Source organism: Podarcis melisellensis (assembly GCF_964234715.1).
Source record: "Podarcis melisellensis genome assembly, chromosome: 14".
NCBI lineage: Eukaryota > Metazoa > Chordata > Lepidosauria > Squamata > Lacertidae > Podarcis > Podarcis melisellensis.
The window spans coordinates 33375343-33400180 of NC_138546.1; the positions used below are offsets into that span (position 1 = coordinate 33375343).

The window sequence follows — 24838 nt, forward strand, 5'->3', positions numbered from 1 at the left end:
GGGGGCACAGCTCACATACTTTTCTATAATAGTGCCTCTGTTTGCTGAGGTTATTAATTTTATTACTTTGAATTACTGTCACTCTTAGTCCTTAGAGTGTTTAAGGCAAGTTCTAACTCCCCACTCTCTTAAATATCAAAAGCATAGACATTAACACTGAAAAGAAAACACATGTCGTCCAAAACAACATGATTAATTCTCAAGAAGTAAATGCCAGCCCACCCAAAGGGATTTGGGGAACGCACCGGCTGTCCCGTTTTGCAGCAAGAAGTCTGGAATCCTGCACTTTTACCATTTTAAAATTAGATTGCTTTATGCTGATTAGACATATGTTTGCAAATTGAATATGATTGCATCTTCAATATTGGCTCGCTAGGTGGGGACAGAGGCCATTCACTCCATGTTTACTACAGATATCTTGCCATTCATTCTGCTACCATCTGTGCTAGGGATGCTGTAGAATTCCAAGTCTTTGGGATATTAGAGCTCCTGGGCATAGGAAAAATACTTTGGTGCTGTCTCCTAACACAGCATTTAGCACAAGTCACAGGAGCAGTGTGGCTTCCATTGGTGGACTCCTCTGGTTAAGAAAATATCAGCATAGGACTGGGAATTCTAATCTGATGCAACCATGAAAAGAGGGTGGTCTTTATTCTGGATCAGTTAATCTAGAATAAGTTTGTCTCTGGTTCCATCCATCATTGGGTCTTCCCACTGCTACCACGCAGCTCTCAGAACACTACCCCCAAGGGGATGTGGTCCCTGAGAGCTGCCCACCTCTGCTTTATAAAGAGAAAATGTAACTGTTGTCAGCATGCAACAATCCTCATATAATTAGAATGCCTCTTAGGAATGAACCAAAAAGGAACCCAAGTAACTGTTGGGAGTCTGAAATTGTTACAAAACAGCCCCCCCTGTTAAGTACATAAGAAGAGCATGCTGGATCAGACCAGTGGCCCGTCTAATCCAGAATCCTGTTCTCAACAGTGGTCAACCAGATGCTGGGGGGATTTCCACAAGCAGGACCTGAGTGCAACAGCGATTTATTGTCCTTTGGTTTTACAGCAACTGGTATTCAGAGGCATCATGCCTCTAGCAGTGGAAGTAGAACATAGGCCATCGGAAATAGTGGCCATTTGTACCCTTATCCTCTATGAATGTCTCATCCTCTTTTAAAGCCATCCAACTTGGCAGCCATCACTGTCTCTCGTGGAAGCAGTTTCCATCATTTATGTAACTTTTGTTGTTGTTTACTTCAACGAAAAGCATTTGTTCATGTACTTAGACCAGACTCCTATAGGTAGTACCTAGGAGTAAGTTCCATTCAACTCAGTGGGATATACTTCTCAGTAAACACATGCAGGGTTGCACAAGTCCCTTTCTCCGTTGTAATCAATCAAAATATATGGAGACCAGTTCCCCATGGGTCAGTTCCATTTGCTAGTACCAGAAGTCAGGTAAGGTGGTGGCAGGAATTTACAATCCCATCCAAATCAATAGAGCTTACTTCAGAAGGAAAGGGCCATAGCCCAGCAATAGAGTATCTTCTTTGAACACAGAAGGTTCCAGGTTGAACCCGTAGCCATCACCAGGTAAGGCTGATAATGTCTCTGCCTAGAATCCTGGAGAGTCACTGCTAGTCATTGTAGACAGTATTGAGCTAGATGGTTTCAGGCAGTTTCCTGTGAGTCACAGGAAATATGCTTAGGGATGGAGCATTCATGGGAAATATACCATTATTTCTCTTTCAAAAACGTAATGTCTAGCAAAGCTTACCCTCCCTCTAGAAATGCAGTTTGCCCCTTCTGTGCCCCTATGCATATATGTATATTGTGATACCACTGCTCAGACACTGAAACATCCATTGTGGTGCCTGCAGGTGCCAGTGCACCTATTGCATGGCACTCTCTAAAGGCCTTAGTAAAAAAATTCCTCAAACATCCACAATGCATGAGGGATCTCAGATGGGAGTGTCCAGGAGCTGCCATCTAATTGCCCCATAATACTCTGGAGTTAGGGGATGCGGGTGGTGCTGTGGGTTAAACCACAGAGTCTAGGACTTGCTGATCAGAAGGTCGGAGGTTTGACTCCTCGCCACGGGGTGAGCTCCCGTTGCTTGGTCCCTGCTCCTGCCAACCTAGCAGTTCGAAAGCACATCAAAGTGCAAGTAGATAAATAGGTACCACTCCAGCAGGAAGGTAAACGGCGTTTCCGTGCACTGTTCGGGTTCACCAGAAGCAGCTTCGTCATGCTGTCCACATGACCCGGAAGCTGTATGCCGGCTCCCTCGGCCAATAAAGCGACGAGATGAGCGCCGCAACCCCAGAGTCGGTCACGACTGCACCAAATGGTCAGGGGTCCCTTTACCTTTTTACTCCGGAGTTGATGCCATATTGGTGGCATTGTAGGAAATTAAATTGGTGGTGGCAACCTGACCCACCTGCCTGGCACTCAGCAGAGAGATGCTGCTGCCTATGACTGGGTAAGTCCACCAGGGGAACTTATGGACACATAGGATGGGCCCCAGCAGAAAGTACTGTCCTGAACCTCTCCATTCTACTGAGCAGCTGGCCTCCTGAAAAGATTCACACCCTCTGCTATCTTTGCCCTTTAAGAGTCTTTTGACCTTTACTCTAATGAAGGAGAGCAGTTGGGAACCTGGATTGAGCCACCTTCCCATCATGCAGCATGCCACTCAGACCATGCAAAAGCAGGTAGTTGTGTTCTCTCTCATGTAATGCTCAGTTGAAGAAATGGTCTCCTCCATCCCCCTCTCCGCCTGCCTTTCATATCCTAGGCATCCTGCCTCAATTCTGCAAAAGCAATTTCTCCCATTCACCCATGCTAGGCTCCATTTTCAAAACACGCCACAGGGAGGTCAGTGATCAGCGTAAAATACTTAAGAGGATCCCAAATTGCCTCCTGCCTCAGAACAAATTCAGGCTTTGAAGTAGATATCATGGCAACGGCTCATGATGGATATCCCTGCCCTCGCGACTCCAATCTAACACCGCCTGCATTTACTGGGGTGACATCAGTGTTAGGAAATGACAACAGCGTTGCAAACAGGGAGGGAGGGAAGAAAGGAAGGAGGAGAGGATGAGGGAATGATACTGCAGGCAACCCTCTGTTCTCAGTCATAACAATGTTGGAAGTTGAATTACTGGTGCTTTCCCATACCAAGATCCAGGCTGAGATACTCCAGAAAGATGGTTGCTTGCAATAGTTGATCAATTTAAGAGCGTAGGAAGAGCCCTGCTAAATCAGACCAAAGGTCTATCTAGACCAGCATTCTGTTCTCCCAGATGTTAACCAGATGCTTCTGGAAACCCCACGAGAAGGGTAAAAGCTCAACAGCCTGCTCTCCTGTTTATGATCCCCAGCAACTGGTAATCGGAGGCAATCCTGAACTACAGAGCCAGTGTGGTGTAGTGGTTAAGAGTGGTGGACTCGTAATCTGGGGAACCGGGTTCGCGTCTCCGCTCCTCCACATGCAGCTGCTGGGTGACCTTGGGCTAGTCACACCTCTCTGAAGTTGCTCGGCCCCACTCACCTCACAGAGTGTTTGTTGTGGGGGAGGAAGGGAAAGGAGAATGTTAGCCACTTTGAGACTCCTTCAGGTAGTGATAAAGTGGGATATCAAATCCAAACTCTTCTTCTTCTCTTCTACAGTGGTACCTCAGTTTAAGAACAGTCCTGCTTAAGAACAATTCGGTTTACAAACTCCACAAAACCAGAAATAGTGTCTTAGTTTGAGAACTTTACCTCGGTTGAAGAACGGAAGCCAAACAGTGGAAGGGCACCCGCGGTGGGAGGCCACATTAGGGAAAGCGTGCCTCGGTTTAAGAACGGTTTTGGTTTAAGAACGGACTTCCGGAATGGATTAAGTTCATAAACCAAGGTACCACTGTAGCTGGAATGATTTAGCCTGAGGCAGTTTCCTTTGCCCATCTAGTCCAGCATCCTGTTCTCACAGTGGTCTGGGGAAACCCAGCCAGATGGGTGGGGTAAAAAGATAAAGGTAAAGGGACCACTGACCATTAGGTCCAGTCGTGACCGACTCTGGGGTTGCGGTGCTCATCTCGCTTTATTGGCTGAGGGAGCCGGCGTACAGCTTCTGGGTCATGTGGCCAGCATGACTAAGCCGCTTTTGGCGAACCAGAGCAGCACACGGAAATGCCGTTTACATTCCCGCCAGAGCGGTACCTATTTATCTATTTGCACTTTGACGTGCTTTTGAACTGCTAGGTTGGCAGGAGCAGGGACCGAGCAATGGGAGCTCACCCCGTCGCAGGGATTCAAACTGCCGACCTTCTTATCAGCAAGTCCTAGGCTCTGTGGTTTAACCCACAGCGCCACCCGTGTCCCTATGGGTGGGGTATAAATAATAAATTACTATTATATTAAGGTCAACCAGATGCCCCAATGGGAAGCCCTTGAACCAGACCTGAGTGCACACTGCTTCCAACAGTGGAGGTGGAACATAGCCTCCAAGACTGAAGGCTCATGTATTCCAGCATCCTCTTCTCCCAGTGGCCAACTAGATGTCTCTGGGAAGCTCACATGAAGGATTTGAGGGCAACGGCACTCTCCCATCATGTGATTCCCAGCAACTGGTATAAAGGGGCATTCTGCCTCCAGTAGTAGAGTATAACCTTTGTGGATAGTGGCTATTTATAGCCTCCTTCATGAGGGGTGGGTCAGTTTGAACCCACCCCTTCCTTTTTTTCCCTTAGGAAGGGGATGATGAGGCAGTGGGAAGTTTGGGACTGCACAGATGCATTGCCAGAGCCAATATGGTGTTCTCATACACAAGTCCTTCTCTCTTGCTGTCAGGAGGCTATTGCTGTGGCTATTGTTCACCAGGTAGGCCAGCTATTCCTGGGCTTACCAAACACAACTTTGCTTACCTTCCTGAACCCATCCCTTCCTAAGGGTTCGGTACAGGTAAAAAAAGTTCAGAAAGAAACACACAGAACAGGCAAACAGAATGACAACTGAAACATGCTCCAGTGGTTGTTATCCCATCATCAAAATTTTGATCCAGTTTCCATAATCCAGTACTTGATTCACATATCCTGAGACTGTGCATGAACCAAAGCACATCCATCATTTGAAATTTGCACTTCTCTGCATTTTGCAATGTGGTTCTCCAGCCAAAATGAATGGGAGATTAAATATACTACTTTAGCTGTGTATGCTAGTTCTGTGTGCACTGTGAATGCAGAATTGAATCCCACCCCTTGCCCATCAGCTGACATCACCCTGTGCCATCAGCTGCTTCACAGGTAGGTGCGGTTTGGCTCCTGGACCAAACTGCACCCTCTAGTGGACCAAGATTGCACCTCAGGATGCAGGATCCCTGCCCTTCAACTAGATCAGCCCCAAACTCGGCCCTCCAGTTGTTTTAGGACTACAACTCCCACCACCCATAGCTAACAGGACCAGTGGTCAGGGATGATGGGAATTGTAGTCCCAAAACATCTGGAGGGCTGAGTTTGGGGGTGCCTGAGCTAGATGGACCAGAAGTCTGACATGGTATAAGGCAGTTTTCTGTGTTCCTTTCCATCATGCCACACTTAGTTCTCAAAGCACATCCAGCAAACCTCTCTAAGACATGAAATGGACTGTGGCCTGGGCATCACATGTCTGTGTCTGGGTCTTTTCTCTTTATGGCCCAATCCCTTCCAAGAATCTCTCATTTAAAAGGTGAGTGCATTCCAATAACACTGCCACACACACAGGCACACAAAAGAGGTTGCCAGGCAACACGGCTCATGAAACAACCCCACCAGGATATGAAAGTACTGAGCAAGGCAGTTCATGGGCAAAGCAATTTAACGTTCGTAATGTTCCCTTTTGCCGTGTGCAACAATAACAATGCCTGCATGTATAATATATAGTTGCAAAATCCAAAAGAATCATTGCAGACTGTCAGGACCCTCGTTGCCTTTATCCAGAAACTGTTTCTGTGCACAGGGCGTTTGGAAGCAGTTGGGAAGGAGGGACAAAGGAAGGAAGGAAGAAAAGGTGGTTGAAAAGGAGGGTGCAAAACAGAGCCAGTGAGGGTTGTGGCTGGGAGGGTTGTGGCCTTGAGGGAATTCAAAGGGCCACATAAGGAGTCAAGGAGGGATGCATAACTGAGGTTCTCTACTCCTGGTGTAGAATATCAGGAGATGGAGCACAGCTCAGTGGTAAAGTGCATGCTTTTCCTTCCATTAAGAAGGTCCCAGCTTCAATCTCTCTCACACGCAAAAAAAAGATTGGGTAGGTGGTGATGGGAGAGACCGCTGTCTGAAACCCTGGAAAACCACAGGCCACATGACTTGAAGACTGCAAGTCCCATCATCACCAGCTGGTGTGGCTGGCATTCGGGGATGATGGAAGTTGTAGTTTGAGAAATATGTAAGTATAAAGATACCTGCCTACGTCTGTAAGAATTGGCTCATAGAATCCCCATTCCCAGGTAACGAAGGGGAACAAATTTGTTCAGTTCACATTTTCCTGTAGACTTACCAATTTTGCATTTGCTAAACTAGCAAGTGAACCAAAACGCAGCTACCTTTCAAAATCGTGAAGCTCTAAATTTTGTTATGCAGATTGCCAACCGAAGAGATTGCACAAAACGGCATATATTTGTGAAAAATAATATGCAAAGCTATATCTTATTAGGAAAGATTGGTTGCAGAAATGCTTACAGTGGGCAGCATTGTCATATGAAAATGCATAATTTTGGGGAAATGCACATGGAATGTGCCTTCCTGAAAAGAAAGCATTGCACATTGATGCGGAAATAGGGGGGAATGGAACTTACTGCTGGAAAAATGAGAAACCAAGAAAAACAAAAACGACAGATTCATCCATCCCTACTAATCTGCACTGTCTCTCTCAATCAGCTAGGATAGACATTAGGAGATTTGCCAGAACACTCTCCCTTGTGATTTTCGAGGCATTTCTTCCAAACCTCTACTTTTCCAGGCAAATAGCAGCCTGCAGCTTGTTTGCAGTGTTAAAAATTCTGCACCTGTTGATACTTTTTGTCTCTCAAAACTGTGAACATTTCTTTTCTTTTCTGTTTCTACTCCAGTTTGCAGTAAACACATACAAACCATGACACCAACCCTCATTCACCTCTTCCTGGCTGACGTCTGCCAGCAGTTCGGCATTATATTCTGGGCATGTCAGAACGTAATGCAGTGTAACAAGATGTGATATGTTGGATGAGACTTTATGTAGCGGAAAAAGGTTCCTGCGCTTTCCCCCTTTTTATTATTTACATTCCCAGTGAAGGTTATGTGCCACATGAGGTTTCTGCAGAGATAAATAGCTAACCTGAGCTGGCTGGCAGCTTCCCCAGAATCCAATAAGGACTCTTCTCAAAATGGTCACCTAACCGCTTTGAAAGAGCTGGCCTTCGAAATCAGCCTTGAAGGACCTCGGCCCATTAAGAGACCTTGTACAAGTTCCATGCAATATGCCTTGGGAAGACATTTGCATTGTTTAGGCAGCTATGAATTAGGGTACTGCAGAGGCAATTCTGACTTGGGTTGTCTCATTATCTGAGGTCATGATGAATCAGTAATACCATTTGAATGGCTAGTTCAGGCATGTATCTGAGCATCATATGTTTGCTGGGATAACTCAGTCAGGAAAGCATGAAACTCTTAAACTCTGGGTTGTGGATTTGAGCCCCACATTGGGCAAAAGATTCCTGCATTGCAGAGGGTTGGACTAGATGACTCTGGTAGTCTCTTCCAACTCTACAACTCTTTGATTACAGTACAGAAGAGATGAGTGTGTTTTCACCATTCTGATCCTTTCCCGCATCCCAGGGGGAGCTCACCAGCATGCTCACCAAAGCATTATTTAGGGATAGGAGAGAAATTTGTTTTGTATGCTATGTGCAGTGGACCACTAACCCAATCTGACTCTCCCAGACTTGCTTGCAACTCCTTATTCTGACAACACATCTTTCTGGATTGTGCAATACAGTTTTGGTGTACAAAAAATGCACCTGAAAAAAATGCATATTTTATTTAAAATATGTTTGCAACAGCATGTGTGTCTTGCTGATAAACGCATTGAAAAGCATGTTTGTTACATTAAAAAGTGCATATGAAAAGCATATAATAGGATGGAATGGCATGCAAGGGGGTGGAACAGGATGGAACAGACTAATGTGCCAGTGAGAATGAAATGGAGTGGCAGGGATAGGAGAGACATTCATTTCAGTTTGCATTTTAATGCAAACTTACTCAGTTCACACCTTCTGCAACAATATGTGAAATAAAACCCAGCCATCCATAAAAAATTGCATTTATCTGAATTTTGCGATACAGATCTCTGTCAAATGTTTACAAAAATGCATACAATAGTTAAAAGTGTGCATAAAAATACATGTACATAGAAATTATTTATATTGGGGGAAATTGCTTGCATACAAAAAATGGGTTTATTAGGAGAAATTCATGCTAAAATGCTGGATAATTTTCATGAGGGGTGTTTTTAACAAAAAAGAAATCACAGATTGCTGCAGAATTGGGGGGAACTGAATTTAAGATTGGAAAAATGAGAAACAAAGAGCACTGAAATTGACAGGCCCTTCCATCCCTACCTCTGATCAAGAAGAAGAAGGCATCTACAAGCAGGAAGAAGGCATCTCAATTAACATGCTGTGCTCCCCTCCCTCCCCACCCTTCTGAGAACAGATAAGGATGGTTAAGGCTTCAGTCATCAATTTTATTTTATTTTTTAAGGCAGCATGTTGTATTTGGCTCAGTGCTATTTACAGCTGTTGTCCATTAGGGGCCCTCAGGAGTCCAATTCCAGGGCACAAATGCAGAATCCCATAAGTTTCATTCAGCAATGAGACCAGAGAGCAGTTCTAAATCATGGTGAGGGGGAGAAGACGAGAGAGGGAGGGGGGCAGCCAATGAAATCGCTGGGAAATAAGAAATACGATGCATATGATTCAGGAACAGGCATTTGTGATGTCTGTTGCTTCAAGCATAACACAGACTATATAGGAGACTGGGGGTAGCCAATATGGTGCCCTCCAGATTTTGTTGAACTACAACTCCCATCAGCCCTGGCCAGAAAGGGATGAGGAGAGATGTAACACAGAGTACTCCAGTTGTTGAACTGCATCTCCCATTATCCCCAACCAGCACAGCAAATTGGCATCTGGAATAGACAGGTCAGGCCTGTGGAACATCTAGCCAAAGGTAGCTGATCAATCATATGTTGTTAAATGCTGCTTTCCCATTGGGAAAGGCCTTCCAAATAGGGGGCGAATCTAGCAACTCAATGACAACGCAATGACAAACCTAGACAGCACCTTAAAAAAGGCATCACATTGCCAACAAAGGTCCGTATAGTTAAACCCATGGTTTTCCCAGTAGTGTTGTATGGAAGTGAGAGCTGGACCATAAAGAAGGCTGATCGTCGAAGAATTGATGCTTTTGAATTATGGTGCTGGAGGAGACTCTTGAGAGTCCCATGGACTGCAAGAAGATCAAACCTATCCATTCTTAAGGAAATCAGCCCTGAGTGCTCACTGGAAGGACAGATCCTGAAGCTGAGGCTGAAATACTTTGGTCACCTCATGAGAAGAGAAGACTCCCTGGAAAAGACCCTGATGTTGGGAAAGATGGAAGGCACAAGGAGAAGGGGACGGCAGAGGATGAGATGGTTGGACAGTGTTCTTGAAGCTACTAACATGAATTTGACCAAACTGCGGGAGGCAGTGGAAGACAGGAGTGCCTGGTGTACTCTGGTCCATGGGGTCACGAAGAGGCGGACATGACTAAATGACTAAACAACAACAACTAGCAACTCATGCAGAAACACCCAGTGAGTGCAAACTCTCCAGGCTTTGACAGATGAAGAGAGGTGCATGGTTCATATCAAGACCCCTTGGACATGCTTCCATCTCCTTTATGCTGGCTTCATTTGTTCTGCAATCGGCCCGCACCGTTATAGACTATTTTGCCTCTGGCCCTGCCATGTGGTCTTAGGAGGGGAATGTGACCCTTGAGCTGAAAACTGTTTCTCCATCCTTGCGTGAGATGATTCCACAATCCATGGATGACAGAGAGATACACAGTAGCACCACGGCGTGACATAAAAGCAGCTTTTGCAACAGTGCTCTTGCTTTCGACACTTCTTAAAAGAGAGAAGTATCGTTCCTACTTCGTCCTACTTCCCTTGGGGCCTCTTCCGAATCCAAACCCCACGAAGCAACTGAATGTAACTTTACATTTTTCTGAAGTGATCTGGCTGAGCATGACAAAACAGTCTCAGAACCAGCGTGGTGCCATCAATTGTTTCCTCCACACACACACACACAAAGGGGGGGGGGAACGATCTCTCATTGAGTGTCACACCAAATCATATAATTGTCAGATGGGTTGCCAGCTAGGGATCAAGATTGTCAACGCTCATCATTCTCAGAAAGAAGATATTTCATTCTCCTTCCACTTTTACTGGCAAACTTTGAAAGGGTCTCGGAATCAGAAGTGGCTGTTCATTACTCGAACAAGCGAGTGCCTGGAATTGTGTTTGCAGCTGTGAGTAATGGTGTTTAAATTGAGACAGCGGATATGGGCCAGCACACACATTAATTTCTTTGTAAGGGGCCACATGTGCTGAAGTCTCATTGCTCCTGTAGTGGCCTCTGACTCTGATAGCCAGTACAAGGGGCTGTACTTGGAGAGCCCTCTTCTAGGTTGTGCTTTGCCCCCCACTCTCATCAAGCTGAATGCCCCCATTACCTAGCAGCTTTTCCTTGTTAGAGATAATAGAGAAGGCTGGATCTAAGTAAGCAGTGAAAGGAATAAGGTAATAATAATAATAATAATAATAATAATAATAATAATAATAATAATTATTTTATTATTTATATCCTGCCCTCCCCAGCTGAAGCGGGGCTCAGAGCGGCTAACAACAGTAAAAGTAATACAGCATTCCAAAATCTAAAATCTAAAAGGTAGTGTACCACTTCAAACTTGAGTTGGAGTAGCAACATTTTTGCATGCTCGCCTAGGTCAAAGAAGCCAGCTGACCTCACCATAAGCAGAAAACTGGAATCGCGGGGGGGGGGGGGTTGGTTTGATTGCTTCTGATTTCACTGTTTTCACTTCTGTTCATAAAGTTTCTTTTAAAAAAAATATTATGAATTTTTAAAGCTGCGATTTCTTTCAATTATTTGTGTTATAATTTAATCTGCCTTGAAAATTGCTTTTATTGAAAGGTGGACATATAATTTAAATATTTTAACCTTTGTATGTTTTAAAGTAGGGTTGTAAATTTTCCCTGATTTTCTTGATTTATTTTTTTGTATACTATAATGAACTGGTGTATAAATTTTATGAACACACACACACACACACACGGTGCATTTCCCCTGGCTGCACTAGTTCAGGGGTGAGGAATCTATGACCCCCAGATGTTATTGGACTACAACTCCCACCAGCCCCAACCAGCATGGTCAGGGATGGTGGGAGTTGGAATCCAACAACATCTGGAGAGCCAAAGATCCCCACAGCAGCACATGCATGTGCAGTTTTCTTTCCTTGCAGGTTTTTTGTGGGGTTTTTTAAAACATGGAGGAACATTGGAAATTCTACTCCCCACCTGTATAGTCTCCAACTGGTACAATCCATTCTACAATCCCAGAACATGACCTCATCATTCTACTGCATATATGAGACCCAAATCACAGCATGGCCCAATTTTCTCCCTTGCTTTTTCTGGTGGATTGTACTTTCCCCCCTTTCTCAGCTGCAGGCTAGAATAGAGAGAGAATAAAGAATACAGCTGGTATGTTGTCAAATGTGATGCAAAGCCAAAATTGGTTGGAAGGCCTTGATTCTCTGCCAACATCTGTCTGTAGTGGCTGTCAGAAATGATGGCCACTACAGGCACATGTGTTTTTGCTACATGTTTGTTTAACCTGACAGAGTAATGGAGAAAGCAGCTCTGGGTGTCAAAGCCAGTGGTTCCTCCATTTCCTCCCTCCAACCACTTGAAAATTGCTGAGTGTTTTGGCAGACCAGTTAACAATTTTTCTGCCTGTGTTCTGTGCTAGATGCTGTATGGTTTTTAGTTGTATTTGTATCACCACTTTTATCTCTTGTATTTTATTCTATGGCATTTCAATTTGAATTCCATAGACATGCTGTGGACCACATGAACGAAGCCAGTGGACCACTGGTGCTCCAAAACAGAAAGCACTGTTCTTTTTCCACCCAGAAGAGAAGTCTCACGGGAAAGTCTCATTTAGTGCCATTTTAGAATATAAAGCTCCCATGAGTTTATTGGGACAGATATACAGTCGTACCTTGGAAGTCGAACAGAATCCATATTCTGTAAGTCCATTTGACTACCAAAACGTTCGGAAATCAAAGTGCGGCTTCTGATTGGCTGCAGGAAGCTCCCACAGCCAATCGGAAGCCATGGAAGCCCAATTGGATGTTTGAGTTCCAAAGAATGTTCACAAACCGGAAACTCACTTCTGGGTTTTGATTGTTTGGGAGCCGATTTGTTCAGGAGCCAAGGTGTTTTGGGGATCCAAGTTATGACTGTACAGTGGTACCTCGGGTTAAGTACTTAATTCGTTCCGGAGGTCTATACTTAACCTGAAACTGTTCTTAACCTGAAGCACCACTTTAGCTAATGGGGCCTCCTGCTGCCGCCATGCTGCCGGAGCACAATTTCTGTTCTCATCCTGAAGCAAAGTTCTTAACCTGAAGCACTATTTCTGGGTTAGCGGAGTCTGTAACCTGAAGCGTATGTAACCTGAGGTACCACTGTATGTTAGTAGTAGTAGTAGTAGTAGTAGTAGTAGTACTAGTAATAGCTGAGAGGGAGAAGAACAGGAAAAAGCATTTTTTAAAAGAATACCCCTCCCACTGTGTTTTCTAGGTGACCGTCCTTATGTGGTGCTCATGGCAAGGGTCCACCCGGGTGAGAGCAATGCCAGCTGGGTAATGAAGGGGACACTTGAGTTCCTGCTCAGCAGTGACCCCATTGCAGATCTCCTGAGGCAATGCTTCATCTTCAAGGTCATCCCCATGCTGAATCCAGATGGAGTCATCAATGGCAAGTGAGTTACATCGCTTGGGTTGCAGTTACTAGCAAGCAATTAAGCTGGCCATATTAATAGGCCTATGGAGTTGTGAGTTCCAGCTACTGCGTTCAGCAGCAAGGGACATCCTTATTAGTATGAGATACGTTAATGAGCAGTTGTAGTGGTATATGGTGCTGCCTGGTTGGCTGCCCTTGCTAAGCCTCTTAACTTTCCAGCTCCCATATTCAAACCCTATATGATTCCTATTTTAACATATTTTTTTATTTATTTAAAATATTATATATTTCAATATTATTCAAACCACTGTCAATGGTACACAACTTTGGGCCCTTGTCCAGTTGCGACTTGGATCTGGTTATGCTTCTTGCCCTTCCCTAAATATAGAATGCATTTATCAATACGATGGTTCTCCCAAGTTTGTATTTGATTAGGCTGTTCACCGAATAATGCATTTTCTGGGTAAATTAACTGTCTACCTTTTAACCAATTAATCAGTTATTTAGCCAATTAACATAAATTTTACAGTAGTTCAGTGGAAGTGACATAGTGAGTGTATTTAATGAAGACAACAGTTTCTCTTGACTGATGAACACGGGGGGGGGGGACTCATTTGTTGCTTGGGAAATTATCTTAAAACACATTGCTTGAGTCATGAGAGGCTGATCATTTACATCAATGACATCAGTGTTGGAGAACCTTTAAAGGGAAGGAAACTTGATTGATCATCAGGTTTTTTTCTTTAAAAAATCCACATTTAAAAAAAACAATATAATACCACCACCCGACCAGCTGTTAATGAGTTATTCAATCAGACTGAATGTTAAGTTGACTTAAGGCCACAATTCTATGGACAATTACTTCAGAGAAAAATCCTCATTAAACACAGTGAGTGTCTACTGCTTAGTAAGGATGAATAAGTTTGGAACCAGCTAAGTTTTGCTCTGAGTAGAACCATAGGAATGAATTGACAAGGTCCATTAATTTCAATGGGTCTGCTCTGAGTTGCATGGCCTCCAGTATTTCACAGATGGAAGTATAGAATTGTTTGTAGTGCCCCAATCCTTGTGCCCAGGAACCGTGCCTGAGAAACTCAATGGTTTCTTCTTGTGTCATGGTGGTCTGAGTCTTGCTGGGACCAAATTGGCAGCTTAAGAAAAAACAAAACGATAAGGAAAAAGAGAGAGAGAATAATTTTTTTAGCTGTGCTTTATCGAGTTTCTCAAGTGAGTTCCCTTTGAAATAGAAAGGAGGGGCAAAGGTTTACCTTAGAGGGGCTTATTGGAAGCTTTGATTTTTTTGGTCTCTCCATATTTTTCAGAATGCTTCACTTCTCCTTCACACCTTTCACGCTGTGGCACTGATACAACAGCTGAAAGGGAGAGTAGCTCAGGATCCTATTGAATGAAATAATGGGATATTGCCCTGAGCTGGTTTTCAAATCTCTCTCTCTCTCTCTCTCTCTCTCTCTCTCTCTCTCTCTCTCTCTCTCTCTCTCTCTCTCTCTCTCTCTCACACACACACACACACACACACCTCACAGTCCCTGAGAAGTCGAGGGCCAGACAAACGCCTTTTGCTTTCCCAGCTTTCCATTATCACTGCACATAATTAAAATCTCCACTAGACACAGGCCTGGGGGAACACCTGACCTTTCTTGCAATTTCCAGTTGACTCTTGGAAAGAAGGGCGTTCCTTGAGGAGCAAAAGCGTTCCCTGCATTTCTATGACTGTATATCACAAGTGAGAGTTGCAGCAAAATGTGGCAATATGGAATCCTCCTGTTTCAGGTTCCTGTCAGCCAGCCATGCCCTTTTCCAGGATGCTCTATTCCATTTCCTCCTCTGGTCTCCCAGCCTCCCCCCCCCCCGCCCGCCCGCCAGTCATTTTGTATTCTATATGCACTGGGCATACTCAGTCCCCATTAGGCTGCTGTGTTCTCGTTTTTGTCTCCTTAGCTGTGTATTTTCAGTCTGGATCCCAAACTGAATTAAGCTGATCTGGGATTTGTCCAGAATGATTTGAGTGTGTTAAACATGTGGTTGGTGTTGGTGGCAAGGAAAAATAGGTATAAAAGGAGAATTCCTGGATGTCAAGATCCAGGTTTGAAACAAGTACTCTTTGGTGAGAGAGATTTAAAATCACAAAACATGTAGCAAAGTAAAGCGGGGAAATCTAAGCTGTTAGACCTTTGAAATATGCCCTTGTGAGTTCCATCTAAGGTTTCCGTCTTTCTCCAGCATAGAAAAAAGACCACACATTTGGTAAGATAAAAATGGTTTACTTACAAACTCTGCAAATGTCTGTTTCATGTGCTTTTTCATACAGCATTCAGAAAAGTTGCACAGGCAGTAAAGCTTGACTTAATTACTGTGGTGAAAGTTTCTAAATTATTGGTATAGGAACAAAAGATTGGCTTGTGAAAGCCATGTGGTCTTAGCTGCCGCGATCAGCACAGATCTCCTCACCACTGAGCTCTACTGGTGGATTGAGGGGAACAAAGTCTTGTTTACCTATTCCAGTGATGGCCAAATTTGGCCCTCCAGCTGTTTTGTGACTATAACTCCCACCATCCCTAGCTAACAGGATCAGTAGTCAGGGATGATGGGAACTGTAGTCCCCCAAAAAGTTGGAGGGCCAAGTTTGGCCATCACTGACCTAATCACTCTGAAGGTGAGCTAAGCCTGGCAGGACAGCTTCCTCTGTGGTATTAACCCCTTCATGCATTAATTAGACATAAGCATCAGGCTGCTTATCCCACAGCTGGGCAATGAGGTGCAGGGGCAGAAGACATGTAGGCAAGACATCAGAATAAGGCAGATGGCTTATCCTTGAAAAACTTTGAGGAACATTGCACCACCCCTCCTAGGTGAGGTGTTGTGGTGAGCTGATGATTTCATGCCAAAGACATCTGCTCTGAATATTACCTTTTAAAATACCACTGTTCCCTCTGGTTGCTGCTGCTGCTTTCTGGATGAGCTGAGAAGGGACCGCACCAGGACCAGGAGTCAAATGATGAAAAGATGATGTTACAATGCCACACAGCCAATCAGGTTTGGCTATGCAGTGGCATTACTGAAAGCGGCGTGATATGAAGGCAGCATAAATCAATAAGTCAACCTTTTGAAAGAGGTGCTGAAAAAGCTCTGAAGAGAGAGGGAAGCTTTTTCCCCACCATACCTCCTGAAAACATTGGTGACAAGCCAAGCAGTTTCAGTTCCTCCCTGTGTTCCAGAGCCCTTCCAATCCTGCTGCCTACTTTCTCCAACTCACTGTCTTTAAAGTGCTGGTATAAATTAATATCTTCTCCTTTCCTTTGAAAGCTCATAAAGAAGCCAGCCAGGACAATTCTGAACAAGATGATTATTCTGAGTATCCCCATTCGGATCTGACTTTTTAACGAGCAGAGTGATTTTGCATCTCGCACGCAGATGCCCCTATAAATCTCCCCCCCTCCCTTTAGCTGTGCTATTGATGCTGCTTCCGTCTACTTATCTCAGCATCTTTCTTGATTTAGAGAGGGATTCCCCCCTCCCCGCATTGCTTTGAAGTGGCTCGTTCTGCAAGTGCCAAAGCTTTCCTGCTCAGTCAGAGAGATAAGGCACCAATATGTGGCATTTAGAAAGGGTTCCTGCCAGCAGCCTAGACATCGGCTGCCACATCAGTGTACACCCTGCCCAGTTGAGGAGAGCTCTCATCCCAACAGGACCTTCCCTGATCATGCTCCAGAAGGCTTAAGAAGTCCCGAGACAAACCAGGCCCGGGTGCCTGCTTTTGCTAATGTGATCTGAAAGCTATAAGCAAATGTACTTCTACGGCCAACATGATGGCGGCGATGTAATTACACTAGTGCAGCATAGAGCTCAAGTGGGGAACATCCCCCTACCCTGCTTATTCTCCCTGGAAGCAATGAAACAAATATATCCATGCTGTGTCCCACTTCTGATTAGAACAGCTGCATGTTTTCTGTTGTGGTTAAGTGTCCCAGATAGGCAGCAGGTTTGAGAATGTTACATACCTACTCTCACAAACAAAGTGGTACGTGACTTGGACGGAATCTTTGTTGTTGTTGTTGTTTAGTCATTTAGTCGTGTCCGACTCTTCATGACCCCATGGACCAGAGCATGCCAGGCACTCCTGTCTTCCACTGCCTCCCGCAGTTTGGTCAAACTCATGTTAGTAGCTTCGATAACACTGTCCAACCATCTCGTCCTCTGCCGTCCCCTTCTCCTTGTGCCCTCCATCTTTCCCAACATCAGGGTCTTTTCCAGGGAGTCTTCTCTTCTCATGAAGTGGCCAAAGTATTGGAGCCCCAGCTTCAGGATCTGTTCTTCCAGTGAGCACTCAGGGCTGATTTCCTTCAGAATGGATAGGTTTGATCTTCTTGCAGTCCATGGGACTCTCAAGAGTCTCCTCCAGCACCATAATTCAAAAGCATCAATTCTTTGGTGATCATCCTTCTTTATGGTCCAGCTCTCACTTCCATACATCACTACTGGGAAAACCATAGCTTTAACTATAAGGACCTTTGTTGGCAAGGTGATGTCTCTGCGGAATCTAGACACATATAAAAACCACTCTGAAAATGCTTTTTTATAAAAGCATTTTTTAAAAACACAGTGGTACCTCAGGTTAAGTACTTAATTTGTTCTGGAGGTCTGTTCTTAACCTGAAACTGTTCTTAACCTGAAGCACCACTTTAGCTAATGGGGCCTCCCACTGCTGCCGTGCCGCCACCACTGCGCAATTTCTGTTCTAACCCTAAAGCAAATTTCTTAACCTGAGGTACTATTTCTGGGTTAGTGGAGTCTGTAACCTGAAGCGTGTGTAACCTGAAGAGTATGTAACCCGAGGTACCACTGTACAGCCGTACCTTGGATCCCGAATGCCTTGGACGTTTTGGATCCCGAACGCTGCAAACCCGGAAGCATGTGTTCTGGTTTGCAAACATTCTTTGGAACCCAAACGTTCAATGGAGCTTCCAGGGAGGACTTCCTGCAGCCAACCAGAAGCTGTGCTTTGGTTTCCAAACATTTTGGAATTCGAACGGACTTCCAGAACGGATTCCATTTGACTTCCAAGGTATGACTGTACATCTACTTTTGCATAAGACTCACCATCGCCATCTAGTGTCATGTTGTATATTGCACTTAAAACACACTTAACACGTTTTATTTGCAGCTGTATAGCTGAGTCCCAAGGACAAGCTGTTCTGCACTTAAGTCTGTTGAATATGCTCTGTATAACAGGGATTTGAATCTGCATTGCACTGGCTGAAAAAGAAAGGTGCAATTAAGCCAAGGGAAGGTAACAATAAGTGTACAATACACAGGGATGATTGCATCTGCCGGGCAAAAAACTGAACTATGTTTCTTGCAGATAAGTTCCTCAGTCACGTGCGATGCCAATGTGCAAGGAGGTGGGGGAAGTGACAAAGTTTGACACCTCTAGGCTGTTGTCTCCAGGAAGGGTGTTACCTAGTTTGTACCTATTGTACACCAGTATACTGAGCTAGGGCTATACTGTAACCCCTTGCTAATGAAGCAATCTTTCTATTGGCTTGTAATAAGGACTTCTTCACCACATGGTAAGAATGAAATCCCAGCTTGCTTGCAATTTTGCCTAATATTGATATTATTTTGCAAGGCACTTCCTCTGATACAGTGCATTTTTGTACATTACTTTCGCCACTATATCAATCTGCGTGTGCACTTTCCCCAAATATATGCTTCTTTGTATTGCAACAGCATCACAAACATTCAGAGAAATGCACATTTCAAAGGATGGCTGCATTCTCTTTGGGAAGTGCAAATTAGGGAGGTTCTTATTAAAATGGGAACCGAACACATTTCTTCCCCATCTGTAGTCTGGAGCTATATGAAACAATGGTTTGACTCAAGGATAAGAGAGCCTTCTTGAAAAATAAAATGGAGGGGTAGCGCATTGCTCCTCTTTGAAGCATAGTGTGGAGATAGTGGATAGCAGAAAGCTTTTCTCTATTTCCCATAGCCCTACAACTAGAACACTTAGAAATCTGGGACATACATTGAAGCTGAAAAATGATTCAAGAACAAGAAAGTACTTATTCACATAATGTAGAGTTAAATTACGGAGTTGTGATGGCAGGGCTGAAGCTTGCGAGGGCGTTGGGGAAGGGGGAATGTCTCCTATGATGTCACATGTGTGCGACATCCTGACATCGCATGCGCAACATCTGGATGTTGGGAGGAGACAGGGGGGAGCCAAATATGGTGGCAGCATGGTCTCCTCCCACAGCCGCCATCAGCAGGGTGCTGCTTCAGTCCTCTCGCACATTCAATTCAGCTGACACATGTACCCATGGTCAGCAGAAATAGAGTTGCAGCACCTTCTCAGCTAGGGATGCAAGGAGGCACCATTTTCCATCCTCCACTGTATTCATTGCATGTCCATTTGTACCTTAGAAGTCGAACGGAATCCATTCCAGAAGTCCGTTTGACTTACAAAACGTCCAGAAACCAAGGCTGCAGCTTCCGATTGACTGCAGAAAGCTCCTGCGGCCAGCTGGAAACCATGGAGGCCCTGTTGAACGTTCGGCTTCCAACGAATATTCGCAAACTGGAACACTCACATCCGTCCAGGTTTATGGCGTTCGGGAGCCAAAACGTTTGACTCGCAAGGCGTTTGGGATCCAAGGTACCACTGTAGTGCCGTTTCCGTTCCCCTGCAGTTCAGCTTCCACAGAAAACCGTGTTATTTGTCTCGCTGTTTGCTGTGGTGAAATTGTGTAATTTATATAATTTACCTAATTAATTATGTAAGCCTAGGACTTGCCAATCAGAAGGTTGGCGGTTTTAATCCCTGTGATGGGGTGAGCTCCTGTTGCTCGGTCCCTGCTCCTGCCAACCTAGCAGTTCGAAAGCACGTCAAAATGCAAGTAGATAAATAGGTACTGCTCTGGCGGGAAGGTAAACGGTGTTTCTGTGCGCTGCTCTGGTTCGCCAGAAGCGGCTTAGTCATGCTGGCCACATGACCTGGAAGCTGTACGCTGGCTCCCTTGGCCAGTAAAGTGAGATGAGAGCCGCATCCCCAGTCGGTCACGACTGGACCTAATGGTCAGGGGTCCCTTTACCTTTACCTTATGTTGTCCTTACATTATTCCACCTCGTTCATTTCAGTGCAAAGGAAACACAATACAAATGGGGTGTGGTGGGGAGGAGTATTCAAGTACGTATCGTTTGCAGACTGAAGGCAACAGCAGCAGCGAATATCAATCCTATTCTCTGGATTGATTTCCTTTCCAGACATGGGATGAATAAGTGAACATCAGCAATTTCTGCTCCTGTTTCTGTTTTCATTGGAATTCTCCAACATCCCTATTCTCAGCTGCTCACTTTTTTTTACTGGCACACTCTCTTAATGTCACGCCAAGAAATGCCTGGGCCACATCACTTGTGCAAGATCCAATCCTAAACTGCTGGCATTCTGAGCTCTTGGCTAGTCTTTCCCAGACACGGTAGGTCCAGATAAATATTGTTATTTATGATACCTAAATTTAGGGTTATTAATTGCATCAGTAAAAAAACAACAACCCTCCTAATTTATTTCATCATAAACAGCAATAATGAACGCTGCCAAATGCTAATTCCCACTGCTCGCCAACTGTGCCCATGTTTGATTGAATTTTTTTTTAACCCTCTTCCCAGAAGTATTAAATTAAAAATGATTCAGAGCTGCAGAATCATTGATCAGACTTGGAGTTGACAGAGGAATACATGGAATCAAAGTGAAAGATTCCTGCAGATCCTCTTCGTCTTTCCCAGCTGCCCCCATTTCTGTTCCCTTTCCCAACCCAAACACTTGAGGATATATTGACACTACAGGAAAGCAGGGAGACTGGAAGAGAGGAAGTAGGAATGCTAGATAGCTGCAACTGCAGTGAGAGCATGAAGGCAGCTCCCAAATGTGATTGGCAGATATCTGCCCATTTTGCTGTTTGCTATCGTTTTGATGCATTGCACTTTCATTGTATGCAGCAATATATTGTTCGCCGCTTTGGGGCCTCTGGGCCAAAAAAGTGGTATCTAAATAAAACTTCATATAATATAACATCACGGCCTTGTGCAGTGTAAAAGTAACAAATGCACATTTAATGTGCGAAAAACAGCCGCCGTTGCAGAGAGAAGGAAAAAACACACCCCGAGGTACCAGAATCCCAGCACTGGTTTTGAAATCCAGGCCTTGCAAATTGCCATCCTCTCTTCTCGTGGGCCACAAGAACTCTTCCACTTGCCTTCACTCTTCCAGAGCGTTATTTATTCCATCCTTTATCTGCCAGAGCTGCCTTGCTGCATGAATTATGAGCTGGCTTCATTTAGCACCACTGTTTCCTCCTTGGCAAATGCACTCCCATACATCTTTGCTCCCCAGGAATGTGTTTGCTTCTCTATTTACAGCTTCCCCCAACTGCTCCCTCCCATCCGCATTTGCTCCAGCTTCCCTCCCCGCTTTCCCTTGCTCAGTGGCCCCATAATGGCCACAGAGATAAATAAAATGCATAATTCTTCCCAGTCATTGTTATTTTCCGCTGCTGTTGTTTTCGTTGTTGCCCTGCGCGGTAATATATATAATAACAAGGAAAACAAATCTTATTACTAAAGTAATTACAATAAATAAAAGGGCGAGAGAAGAGCTGAAGAAAGGGGTCGCCGGGGAGAGATTGCAGTAGGGTTTTGCTTTGTTGTGTTTTAGTTTCCTTTCATTTCTTTTTTTAAAAAATGTAATTTGCTCAGGGTGTACGGTGTGCCACGCTGGTGAGGAGGGAGAGAGGGATGATGGCTAATTAGCGGCCAGGTGTCACCATGGTGGCAACATGCCCATCTCTCATCTCCATGTATCCCTGGGCCTTTGGAAGAGGCCACATTGCTGCCCCATCACTCAACACCAGCTGCTCTTATTGCGCTGAGCCTCTCTGCACTTTGAGCTGCCTCCCTGAGACATTCCAAGACCTCAGCATGTCCCATTTACCCCCTTCCCTTCTGCTTTTCCACTATGCGTTGTGCACTTTCATGACTGTGGCAGGGAAACAAGCACTTATTTCTTGCGTTTCCCCAGTGCCACTCATTGCACATAATCTGTTCCTGGCTGGAATAGCTCAGAACTCAAGGTTCATGCCCAAGGTCCTTATAAGGTAAAAGGTGGGCCAGTGAAGTCTAATCAAAGGTGACTATGGGGTTGCGGCGCTCATCTCACTTTCAGGCCGAGGGAGCCGGCGTTTGTCCACAGACAGTTTTCCGGATCATGTGGTCTGCAGGACCAAACCGCTACTGGCACACAGAGGACTGTGATGAGTGCTAGAGCTCACAGAAACACCATTTACCTTCCCGCCACAGTGGTACCTATTTATCTACTTGCACTGGCATGCTTTCGAACTGCTAGGTTGGCAGGAGCTGGGACAGAGCAACAGGAGCTCACCCTGTTGCGGGGATTCAAACCACTGAGCTACCGATCAGCAAGCCCAAGTGGCTCGGTTGTTTAGACCAAAGCACCACCCATGTCCCCCAAGGTCCTTACAATATAGCATGAACCAGCCAGATACCCACTGGGAAACTCTGGCTGTACACAGTTTCTTTGGAGAATGAGGAGAGCCCTCAGCAGCTCTTTTGGAGACTGTATGCTACCGAATACCACTTTCTGGGAATTACAAGTGGGGAGAGTGCTGTTGCCTTGCTCCGGTCCTGCTTGAGGAATTCTTACATACAGTATTTGCTTCATTTCCCATTCTTTGGAACTTCACCCATTTCTCCATTGATTTCAATGGAATATCTAGCCAGTGTTCTGCTGCCTGAAAGTTCTATGTTTGCAATCTTAATGACATGAAATTTAGATGATGATAATGATTGATAATGATGATAATGATTGCTAATAATAATAATAATAATAATAATAATAATAATAATAATAATAATTTATTGCTTATACCCTGCCCATCTGGTCGGGTCTTCTCAGCCAAATATTAAAAACAAGATAAAGCATAAAATATTAAAAGCTTCCCTAAACAGGGCTGCCTTCAGATTTCTTCTAAAATTATTTCTTTGACATCTGGTGGGAGGACATTCCACAGGGCGGGCACCACTACTGAGAAGGCCCTCTGCCTGGTTCCCTGTAACTTCTCTTCTTGCAGGGAGGGAACTGCCAGAAGGCCCTTGGCGTTGGACCTCAGTGTCCAGGCTGGACGATGGGGGTGGAGACGCTCCTTCAGGTATACTGGACCGAGGCCATTTAGGGCTTTAAAGGTCAGCACCAACACTTTGAATTGTGCCCAGAAACTGTGCCTGGGAGCCAGTAGAGGCATTCTATAGCCAATTCCACCACCCACACATTGCTAACCCACCAAATTTCAGGTGGATAACACAAACAATATTCATTGTATCAACCATTTTAAAAGTTGCACAGATCCAAAATTAATTCAGATATTAAAGGCCTCTTGTGATGACAGGAGAGCAGGAACATTCTCACTTATCCCACCCCTTCTGTCACCTGACCCCCCCCCCACCTCCCTCCATGCATTGGAGTGCAAAGGGCTACACTGGGGAGCCTGCCATGCAGTTTCCCCATGCAATTTGCAACCGTGATTATGCAGCTTTCTAAGCACAAATTTCACGGGACTTTAATTGAGTAGTCCAGCCTTTGAGAGTAGCCCCCACCGCCAATTCCCAGTACAGCTTTCAATCCCCCCCAATCTGGACTGAAGGCTCTGTGTCTGCAATTAAATTGGTTTTCATGCAATTCTATATAAGGCAACTTCCTACATTCCAATGCTAGGGTTGCAGCCTATCTGCTATCTAAATTAAACAGAGCTTTTCACTCTGGTCAATTTCATCCCTGGGAGCTGTACACATCCTAGCCCATTTCTTCAATGCAAAACAAAACCTCCATTGCAAAGCAATTAAAAATGAATGGACTAATATATTTTCATCCAGTTCATGTGATTCATCCAAATTCACATTTGCTGACTCCCATAAAAATGAATGAACATATGCAGCTTGTTCATTCGTTATTCTATCTGTTAAAACATACCGTAAACAGAGTGAAGACCCCTATTGGGAAGGCTGTAAGAGATTGCAGGGTTGGCCCACCCATGAGGCAAAGTGAGTGAACTGCCCCAGTGGGAAGACCCATAGGGGCAGTAGACCTTCATTCACCCTTCTTCTCTGGTCGGGAAGCAGGCCCCATTTTGTGGTTTGCCTCAGGTTCCAAAATGTCTTGTATAAATTTTGACTCCCTGGGCTGGAGAAGGAAGTCCTGAGGAAGAAAGTTGGGGATAAACTGAGTTGTTTTCTGGTTATTATGGATGCTGGTGTTTGTAAATGGGGATTGGAAGGTGATGGACACCAGAGGTGGGCAGGCTTCAGGTTTGCAAGATCCATACCCTCCAACATTTCTCTGATGAAAACAGGGATGTCCCATTCCATAATGATAATTTTACTATTTATACCCCACACATGTTACTGGGTTGCTCCAGCCACTCTTGACAGCTTCCATCATAATATAAAAGCATAATAAAACATTAAGCATGAAAAAAACACCCTTCCCTATACAGGATTCCCTTCAGACAGCTCAGAGGTTGGATAACTCCATATACTCCAACATTTCTCCAATGAAAAGAGGGACATCCTAAGAAAATGTGGGACATTACAGGATCAAATAAGAAATTGGGATGGCTTCTCTAAATCAGGGACATCCTTGAGAAATAGGGACACTTGGAGGGTC

The 24838-nt window shown here is 44.7% G+C and overlaps 1 protein-coding gene across 4 annotated transcripts in view; it reads left to right on the forward strand.

Moving 5' to 3' along the window:
- Positions 1-24838, forward strand: part of AGBL1 (AGBL carboxypeptidase 1) — a 420669-nt gene that overhangs the window by 138790 nt on the left and 257041 nt on the right. For all 4 annotated transcript variants that reach the window (XM_081888461.1, XM_081888462.1, XM_081888463.1 and 1 more), the window contains one exon: positions 12925-13105. In XM_081888461.1, the coding sequence (XP_081744587.1) occupies positions 12925-13105 (181 nt within the window). The remainder of the gene's footprint in view (positions 1-12924; positions 13106-24838) is intronic.